The following is a 10,718-nucleotide window of genomic DNA, read 5'->3' as shown; positions in this document are numbered from 1 at the left end:
CAACAACAACAAAAAGATAATTAAATTAATCTGAACAATTAACTGTTATGTTTGTTTGCATATGGTTTCGCGCAAGTCCAGGGTTCGGATGGGTGACCCGAAGATGAAATCAACACGCCTAGGCTCGGAAATACTCGAAAAAAACGAAACGCGAATTATCTTCTCCGTTTACTTAAGCTAAAAGAAACTACACTCTATCACTAGTCTCGAACGACAACGATCAATCAAATCAATTAACTAACTACTATGTGTAAGCTTATGCTTTGTTTTTCCTTCGTAAAAATTAAAATACAATTCTTTGCTTTTTTTTCTTCTCTCTATACATGGTATAGTTTTGTGGATAGGAATGATACGATGATTCAGAGAATCTTCCTCTTGCTTCAGATCGAACCGGTTTTGGGGAAGATCCGCATCACGGATGTCGTGAGCGTTGTTTGGGCGACGTGCCTTTCGTGGTACTCTTGGAAACACGGCACTATGCAGAGGTTCGTTTGGCACTCGGGGCAATGGTACTTTGTCTTCCTCCGCAGTATCCGACCGTGGTTATCCACTGTGTTCCAGCAGTAATTGCAACCTAGCGCAGGACCGGGTCTCACCACAGGACAATGGCTGGATCTGGTGCTCAACTAAAAAATAAGAAAAGAGTAAAAATACGGTTTACAAATACGGAAAAGTTTGATCAATAGTTTCGATGAGGAATGGCGACGTTCAGCAGCAGCAATTCGGTGTGCACGAATTCGGGCAGAATTATCCTCGAGCCCATCGAGTTTCCTATTTCCAGCGAGCTACCGGAGAAGATTAACAAATTGCTGGAATCGGTGAAAAGTTTAGAGTTGGAATCGGGTAGTTCCGAAATCAGTGAAATCTCGGATCCGATGCGAGAGTTTTACAAAGACAGTATTTACTACAATAGGACGGCCATAAAGCATCTGTCTAGATCCGAAATCCATAAGAAAATTATGGATGGATTCACTGATGAATTCAGGAAGACTTCGGAAAATCTTCGCGAGGAAATGAATGTGAGTTTCAATTATAATTTTGTTCGATTTATGACTATATATATATAAATATTTATCAGTTAGGTCATTGGTTGCTAGAGGAAGAAGACTTTGAAAAGAACGACGATGGTGTTAAGGCAATGGCCGAGAAAAAGAAGAAAGCTCTTAGAGATGTTGAATATATCAATGAAGATTATCCGGAACCTTCGGAGACTGGAGCGTCTTCCTTAACGTATGACTACATGTCTGGTATTTGGAGGATGGTTCGAGAGAGGTGCCAGGAAGACGAAGAATTCTTCGTCACACCAGTCGGTTACAACGTTTATAGAGATACGGAGAACTACTGGTTGGAGTACCCGGAGGTAAACGGTGAAGTGTTGGAGGCGGCAAAGGACAAGTGCTCGAGATGGTTGAATCGGTACCTGTGAGGGCGAAGAGACGCTCCTCTTCAGCTCGTCCGATCTTATCCTGATTGTGGTGAGCGCGGAGCTCTCCGTAGTCGATGCTGTGTTTTCCTGCGAGATCACCATCGGGATGGGACTCGACGAGGGCTGATGATGATGTTGTTCTACGTCCACGAAATGCGCCTGCGGTATTATTTGCAGTTGGGTCATCGTAATGGGCGGAGGCGGACTTTGACTTTGAAATGACTACAGGAAGAACATTGAATACAATTAAGCAACGTTCTGTATTAAGTTTGAAATTGATAGAAGATGACTGGACTATTATTATTCAAGCAATTTTAGTTGAAGTAGTATAAATAAAATGCATATGTATATGTACTAACCGTCTGGCTCGAAAGAAGAGGATGCGAATGCTGTTTGACTAAGATGTTAGTTCCAGGTACTGTGAGTAGATTTCCGGGCGGAGGTGAGATGGCCGGAAGTGGATCGGATACCTGCCGCTCGACGCGGACGTGAGGGACGGAAAGGTAATGATGGGTGGTCAGCGAATCTCTTCCTCCGCCAGAAGACGTTTCCGAGGAAGGATTCTGCTCCAAATCCCTTTTGATCCTAGATTGCCGCATCAGGAAACGACCCCTCTTCGGACCCACGATCATCGTCTGCTGGTTGTTCTGATGTTGATGATGGTGTACTTGTTGTTGTTGATGCGGATGGTGTTGCTGCTGCTGCGATTGCGAAAATTGCGCGTGCGTCGTTATTATCACCCTATCTACAATTAAAACAAACAACAGAACGAATTTAATTCCAAAAAGAATCCCTCTGCATCATCATCATCAATAAGCAATCGTTTCGTTGCAGATGTATTTTATAGGTTTGGTGGTTGTGAACAGAATTTCCGAATGCTTTTAGTTTTTTTTTTTTTCAATATATTTATATATAATATATAAAAGAAAAGAATGAAACAAATAAGGCATATGTTATATAATATATAATCGTAATAACATTACGTCGGGGAGTAAACATGTATGTACGTACAGGAGGATCTTCGGCTTAATCAGACGTTAACTTTAACTTAACAACACGTTACTAGAGTATTTGCTTTGAGCTGCCAACTACTATAGTATAGTAGCGATTAGTTAGTACAGTAACTATAGAAACGAACAACAAAAATAAAATTAGTCACAAAATCTTCGGTTGTGAAAGCAAACAAATAAATAAATAACGATTTCGCCAAAAGTAAAAGATCCAGTTTCTATAATTACATAAATTAAAATAAAATAAATAACATTATTGTTAATTGCAAGACTGAAATTAAACCGAAGATTAACTGTAACTTATTATTATTATGAGCACACGAATAAATTAAAACCGATTTCGCATCAAGTGATTAATAGTTAAAATATATATATATATATATATGTGTGTGTGTGGATTAAACAATTAGGTAATAAAAATGATATGCAAAACGGGTAACAATATACAAAAATTAAAAAATAAAATAAAACAGACAATTTATAAATACGATAAATACTAAACGAACAAAAAAAAAATAGATTAATTGATTGATAATAATAATAATAATCATGTATAGTAATGATAATTGCACTAATTGCTTGGAGCGTAACTAAATATTGAATTTATGCCTATATTATTATTCCGTCCTCGTCGTTACAAACGCTTTCCAACTATTGGAAATTATATTTATAATTTTGTTTGTTTTATTGATATCTGAGATCATCGATCGAATCAATTTATTAATAAAATATATATCTATATATATTCATGTATTTATATTATATACAACGTTATGTATATATGGCACGAAATTGCTTCTTTCTCGTTTATTCTATGTACAAGTCGCCCCCCTTCTTTCCAAAACGAAGTTTCTCTCTCAGTCTTTTTCCGTTCGAAGAGTTCCTCGCGTACGTCGCGCGAGGTGACTGCCGATTTTACATCTGATCGAAGTTAAGCCCTTGCAGGTTGATGGGAGTCGTGTGCAGAAGGCCGTTATCAAAGTACCGCGGCCTCTGAATCACCGGAGATATCTCCACGGGTCGCCCGTCAATGAAAGCCCCGCTGATCATAGCTATCGGATTGTTAACTGCGTGTTGTTGTTGTTGTTGCTGATGCTGTTGTTGTTGCTGCTGCTGCTGTTGTTGCTGCTGCTGCTGTTGTTGCTGCGAGTCTTCCGAGGACTCCGTTGGTGGTGGGCTTTCGTTCTCCTGACTCTGCAGCTGATTGTTCTCGGGCTTTCTGTTCTTGATGCTGAGTCTACTGATCGGGTATCCTCGCTTCTTGTACTCTAGCCACAAGGTACGATTGTTGACGCCGTACATTCGAGCCGCCTTGCAGAACCCGATTCCACCGAACCGGACCGCCTCGAGGGCTCGCACGAAGTTCTCGTCCGCTTGCGGGTTGACGCTCCTCTTGCGCTTCTGCACCGTCTGCGGCGGCGAGGCTGGCACCTGTTGCTGAGGCGGTTGAGGTGCATGCGGCGGCGTCGGACGCGCCTCCATCTGATGATTCGTGGAGGCCGTCGCAGCTGAGGCTGAGCCGGCGGCTGTCGCACCGTTCGTGCATATGTTAGTGTGATGGTAATTGTGAGTTGTTATTGGTGGGGGATTGTTGGTGTACTGTAGTTCTTGGGGTATTGTTAGGGTGGCTTGGGTGAAATGTGGATAGCTGTGGTCGACTATACCCCATTGGTAACCTGAAATCGGTATACAATACCACAGGTTAGAAATAGGCCCCATCAAACGCAAAACAAAAATCTTGTATCTATATATATTTATGTACTCTCTCTCTCTCTCCCTCTCGTTCTCTCTTTCAATCTCTTTTACGCCTCTCCAGTTAAGGCTACGCTCAACGGCAATCGTGAACATGAGACAAAACACAAACGAAAAATTTCAAAATCTAAATAAAGATGATTCCGCAATGAACATTTTTGCTTTCAAAATTGAAAAGAAATATATATTAAGAAAAAGTAAACAAAAAAAAATTAGATGATTTAGGACAATTATCGAGGATTTCAGAAGAATACAGAAGGTTAAGTATAGTAAAAGAAAATAAAGCTTTTCATGTGTGACTACATAGCGTATTGAAAGCAATCCCACCAATAAAATGTACTTTCATCAGACAGTTTTCAACTAAACCATAGAAGCAAGCCTTGTAGTGCATACAACATTTTAATTAAGAAATGAAAGTATTAAGATCTAATAGAATGAAGATTTATCCGAGAAAGAATTCGACAAGATCCATTTAATAAATAATAAAGTCATAAGAAGTAATGTGAAAACAATCATTGGCATTATTACAATTGTTACAAAATTCATTTTGAGCTTTAAAATCTAAAGTCTGAAAGAAGTAAGTTGAAGACAATACATTATTAAATTTAAAGATTTCGACAGGATCAAACTTTTTAATATTTTAGTTAAGAAGTTATGTGAAAACAATGATTTGCGTGATTAAATTTATCAATATAAGCTTGAATTATTTTAAATGAAAAGTACTGTTTTTTTTGTGAAGAAACACTTAAATGAAGAAAATAAAAACAATGAATGATTGGTGATATGATGTGAAAATTACCATTGAGCCGAGCCTGTACCAGGAGCCAGGTATATATATATAGTGTATCTTTTGATTCTAACAAATTTGAGAAGAATAAACTAAAAATAATCCATAATTCCGCCAGTTACGAATTACTTGGGATGGTTGTTAAATCAATCGAAAGAATAATAATAATAAGTGATGAATTTCATCGTTCTCTCTGTTGGGATAATAATGTGTGTGTATGGAAGTATATATATAGATAAAATTTCTTTTTGTATAATAACAAATGTATACAGGATCAAAAAATAGAATAAAATAATAATAATAATAAATTATAATTAAGAACAAAAATTAATTAAAAGTAAAAAACATTTCGACTCGTCACAACAATCTCGGAATAAATAAACGCAACCAATAAATAATCAGACAAATCATAATGGTAATAATAATAATTATTATTATATGTTAAGGTATCCGCAATAATACTCGTAATAAATTGCCTGTTCACTTTTGCTGTTGACCCTTAGCCCCACGAGGTACAATTTCTCACTCTCCCCAAGACTAATTCAACTTCTTACATTAATAATACTAATAGTAACAATAATAATAACATACAGCATCGTTTGAGAATGTAAAAGGTTTATTAACGAAAGTGAAATTTTTAAAAATCATATATCATAATTGTTCTAAATCTAAATAAAAAATATTGATGGAAACAATTTTATTTGATTGTAAACTGAAAATAAACCAGTTGCATTCTCAGGTGTGGATGAGATGTGAAAATGTATCGTTTCTGACTTACCGGTGACAGTCTGGGTGGTCGTCGATGATGGGCCGGGCATTTCGATGGCGGTGGGCGGATCCACTGCATGCTGGACTGGCATTTCCTGCTGCGGGATTTGCTGGGAAATCAGGAGGATGGAAACGACAAACAAAGAGTAAATACATCGCACGATTTGGTTTACATTATAGGGATGTCTTACCAGGGTGATCTGATGGGGGGATGATTCGCTGTCCATGCTCTCATGCGAACTACCACGGTGCATGTCCGAGTCGGATCCGTGCTGTTGCGATTTTCGTTGTGGGGTGCCGCCTGCGTTGTTCATATCCGTGGAGAAACCGCCTGGGTCCGGTTTTATAACTGCCGTCCCCAGTGGTGATGTCAAGGTTACCTCGTTAGGTCCGTGCTCTTCGACAACCGTCGTCCGATCCGTCGACCCGGACCCCGAACCCGTCGAAGACTTCCTCAAACGTTTCCTACACATCAAAAAGCTTATATTTAATAAAATAATAATGCAAAATCTTGAAATATAGTTTACACACCCTTTGGCCAGTTTATTAATTATTTATATTAGAATTTATTATATTATTACCACTTATTTAGTATATTAATAGTAGTTATATAACTATCAATTAATAAAAGTAATAGTATTAAATCAACTTAATTAATTACCTTTTACTTCCTGGTGATAAGGGACACGGTGATGGTGATAGAGATTGCCTATGTTGATTATCTGTACTGTTCCAGTTTGGATCGTTGGGTGTGAGGAGCTCTGCTTTCTCTGATAAATTGTTCTGGCTTTTCACCGAAGGTTCTACTGGGATTTCAGCAAGCCCTAAAAGAAACAAGCATGAATACATCAACAGCATTGAATTTTCAAATAGTTACCTTTAATTTTCAACATTTCAGCTGTTTTCAAAATGTGCGGCAGCTGATCCTGAGACACATTCACTTCCCCGTAATACATGAAATCGATGATCACCTTCAAGTCCATGAACTTGACATCCTTAAGTATGACAATAGGGTGCTGACATGGGTTGATTGTAAACAGTGACTATGAAAAGGATAATAACAAAACAATGAGCAAAATCACAAATGTGTTTGTTTTTCTTAAAACTCACTTGGAAGTAAGAGCTGCAAGCCGAAAGAACCAACTTGTGTGCTTGCAGGTGTCTTCCCTCCGCAGACAGTGTGACATCAACAAGAGACTCATTGTTGAGGAGGCTGGAGAACACTGAAATGAAGTTCGGCTGGTGATTGTTCCATCTGAGACAGTACTGTTGCATCGACATGACCACAGGGGGGAAAACAACTGCAAAAACAAGACAGCAACACCAAACAAATGCGATTACGTAATGCGAGTCCCCGCTACCGTCGGTACAGATGCGGTGGAGAGGAAGAAACCGCGCGGAATTCTTCCAATCTTCCTCTTCTGTTGCCGTTCGGTTTTTTTTTTTGTTTTAAATGTTTAAATAGCAATCAATAAAAACGGGGGGGCCACTACTTTAGATTCGTAACCTTGAAAACCGAGCATACACACATCATTACGTTCGTGTTTGTATATAAGTATATATATATATACATCAGCACACGATTCCCGCACACACATACCAAAAGAGAGGAAGAAGAAAAAAAACTGGAAATTGCTAATCGGTGACGTCACTTACATTTACGTCCTTTGTAAACACTCGGAAAACTGATAGCGCCGATTCAATTGGAAACAACGAGTTCAATGTTTTTACTTTTGGCGGAATAAGAAAACAACGGCCACCATCTTTTCACCTCTTGTATTTTTGTTACTAAATATTACAGATACACACACACTCTTATAATTCTGACGTAATGGTTGCTATGTGTGTACGTCAGGAGACGTCAGATTGACACTCTATGCACATGGATCTATACAGGATGAAGCATATTGTTCTCAGGATTTCCATTTGTTGCATGTGGATTATACCTAGATTCATCTAATTAGCGTTAATAGATTAAAATTTAGGTTAGAAGACTCTGCATGACATCCGGATGAATTCATCGACGCTCCGCTAGATGGCGCAGACAATCAAAATATTACAATCAAACACCAAATTTAACAATATTTAAACTGCGTATTATATAATATAGTACATAGTTGTTATATGTATTTATTTATTAGTTTTCCCCCGATACAGATTCCTGTTTAGATAGTAAAGAGTCCTCTGTAGACAGTTTACAAGAACCACATTAAAAAAAATCATAGATTGCTGTTTAATTATTACATAGAACATTTTTATAGTATAATTAGTGTTTAAATAAGATAATAATAATTGAAATTATGTAGAAGTAATTGCCATTGGTACATGTTTTTTAACTGGAGCCAATTGCAACCACGACGTTCGAAATCCCGACTATATCAGAATCCCGACTCTATCAAAATCCCGACTATATCGAAATCTCGACAACCATAATCCCGACTGTATCAAAATCCCGACTATATCGAAAATTTCTACAATAATATTTCTAAATTATTCCGGAACGTAGTGACTTTTAAATTGTTATTAATAATAAATAATAACAATTAATAATCTAATTGTATTTGAGATTATTTCATAATGTTAAGGTTTATTATGAATAATTCAACAAAATCAAATAAATTAATAATAATTTATTGTTATTAATAATAAAAGTGTAGCACAAGGTGACTACGCTCTGAAATAATTTAAAAATGTTATTGTAAAATTTTTGGATACAATCGGGATTTCGGTTGTCGGGCTTGCGATGTAGACCAGTTTTTAACTTAACTAAAGATAGTAAAAACGTTTATAATTTTCTAAATCATCTAATAATCACTTTTTTCTACTTTTATAATAGTAAATTCTTAAGAAACTTTATGAAAATTGTATTTTTTAATGAAATTACATCTACATTTTAAACAATTGTATCAATTACGATGTTAATTTAACATTGAAATCATTTAACATAATCATTAAATCACCAATTTATTTGAGGATAATGAATTTTAAGTAATTTATTAAAATAAAAATTGTATGAATTTCCCACTAAAATACATTGTAACCATATGCTTTTTTTTTGTCTTCAGTTAAAATATTATAAAGTAAATCATTTACAAAAGTTAACAATTACTAAAATCATCAAGACAAATTACAATTTGTGATAAATTCTTAACCCTTTCCAGCCCAAATATATTTTCAATTTTTTTTTCTTGATTTATTCAAATCTTTATAAAAGCACTTACTTAATCATAAAAAAAAACATCGTACCTGTATTTTTTCATTATTCAATATTACCTACTGTTAAAAATGCATCTAGGTTCAATGTGCATTAGTTGCTTTCTATTCCATAAAATTATTTCCATAGCATAATTTATATTGAAATAAGATAAATAATAATTAAAATTATATAGATTTGCTTCTATTGGTACATGTATTTAACTATTTTGCTTACAAAATTCATCAATAATCTTTGAAAGATACTAAAAACGTTTATAATCATCTAATAATCATTTTTTTCTACTTTTATAATAGTAAATTCTTAAGAAACTTCATGGAAATTGTTTTTTTTTAATGAAATTACATCCAAATTTTTAACTATTGAATCATTGAAAACACCAATTTATTTGTGGATAATGAATTTTATGCAATTTATTAAAATAAAAATTGTATGAATTTCCCACTAATATATTGTAACCATGTGCTTTTTTCAGTCTTCAGTTAAAATATTATAAAATAAATCACTTACAAAGTTAACAATTACTAAAATTATCAAGACAAATTACAATTTGTGTACTTGTGATACATTCTTAACCCTTTCCAGCCCACATTTATTTTCAATTTTTTTTTCTTGATTTATTAAAATCTTTTTAAAAGCACTTACTTAATCATAAAAAAACATCGAACCTGATTTTCTTTTCATTATTCAATATTACCTAATGTTAAAAATCGAAACACAAAATTGCATTTAAAAATCAATTATTCCAATTGGAATCACTGGGCTGAAAAGGGTTAATAAGTATTGTTGATTAATTATATCTAAATTTAAATAGCAATTTTTTTTTGTAAAATACATAAGAAAAGTTAAAAAAAAGAATCGCAGAAATTGAGTTGTAACTAAAAAAAAGCAGCATTCCTTTGTGATTATTTGGTTAAAGTAATAACAGTCTACTACGACGATTATAAATCGTTTCTTGAAATAAAAAAAACAGAAATCGCATTCAGAAGAGTTTAATAAAAACGTCTTCTCTGGTCTAGACCGAAGCGTTTTGCAGACCGAACGAGTGAAGAAAAATGTTATGAAAACAGAACAAAAAAAAAACAAAAACTGGCGAAAGAAAATTCGCTTTGGCTTGAGCTAAAGCAAGACTGATTGCTCTCTTAAAAATTCAAAAGACGAAGCTTCTTCTCAAACACACACACACATATTTCATCAAGGGTGGTGGATGGAACGACGGCACATGTTTCCTTAACTTATTGACACTTCCGGGCGGGGAATTATTAAGCAGGTCTTTGATGCGAACATTCTTCGGATTCCTCAGCTCGAAATGTAATTTGTAAACCGTGAGTTGAATGTGGAGGAGGCGTTGGTAGATGGTAGAGGCGGTGGTAGATGAAGAGGAGGAGGAGGAGAAGTCAGGATTAAAAGAAGACATGTTCAATGGGTATCAATCACGTGGCCGACGTTGAACGGACCACTTCCACGTCTGAAACTAATTACCTGAAAGGAAAATAGAACGCGAGGATTCGAGAGTGGTGCAAGAGAGGATATCGATGGAAGAATGACCGAACAAAAGAAGAAAAAATAGAAATATACACACATACTACTAGACAGGCAGTAACGAAAATCAAGCTGTTATCGATTGCAAAGTGCATCCATGCTTCATTCACTCTACTATACACAGTTCAGTACAATTTTAATTACACAAGCATAAAATGCAAATAGACAATTACAAATTTGTAAATAAAGAATGGAAATATTGTAATAATCCTTGTACGT

At 35.5% G+C, this 10,718-nt stretch overlaps 2 protein-coding genes across 2 annotated transcripts; one reads left to right on the top strand and one right to left on the bottom strand.

Annotated features, from left to right (window-relative positions):
• Window positions 1-304: 304 nt before the first annotated feature.
• On the bottom strand, window positions 305-7,043 carry LOC108561563 (protein bric-a-brac 1-like; the record flags this gene model as incomplete). Its single annotated transcript, XM_017919564.1, is given in 8 exon segments — window positions 305-626; window positions 1,421-1,648; window positions 1,786-2,171; window positions 5,754-5,862; window positions 5,935-6,208; window positions 6,405-6,567; window positions 6,621-6,786; window positions 6,854-7,043. Coding segments are annotated over 8 exon segments (1,743 nt in total). The 3' UTR covers window positions 305-380.
• On the top strand, window positions 636-1,402 carry LOC108561564. Its single transcript, XM_017919565.1, has one exon. The coding sequence runs from the start codon at window positions 699-701 to the stop codon at window positions 1,065-1,067; it is 369 nt and encodes a 122-aa protein (XP_017775054.1). The 5' UTR covers window positions 636-698; the 3' UTR covers window positions 1,068-1,402.
• Window positions 7,044-10,718: the final 3,675 nt, after the last annotated feature.

This window comes from Nicrophorus vespilloides, unplaced genomic scaffold, assembly GCF_001412225.1.
Source record: "Nicrophorus vespilloides isolate i.1.1-1 unplaced genomic scaffold, Nicve_v1.0, whole genome shotgun sequence".
NCBI classification, from domain to species: domain Eukaryota; kingdom Metazoa; phylum Arthropoda; class Insecta; order Coleoptera; family Silphidae; genus Nicrophorus; species Nicrophorus vespilloides.
The sequence above is the reverse complement of the archived record's forward strand: the minus strand, read 5'-3'. Positions and strand labels throughout refer to the sequence as shown.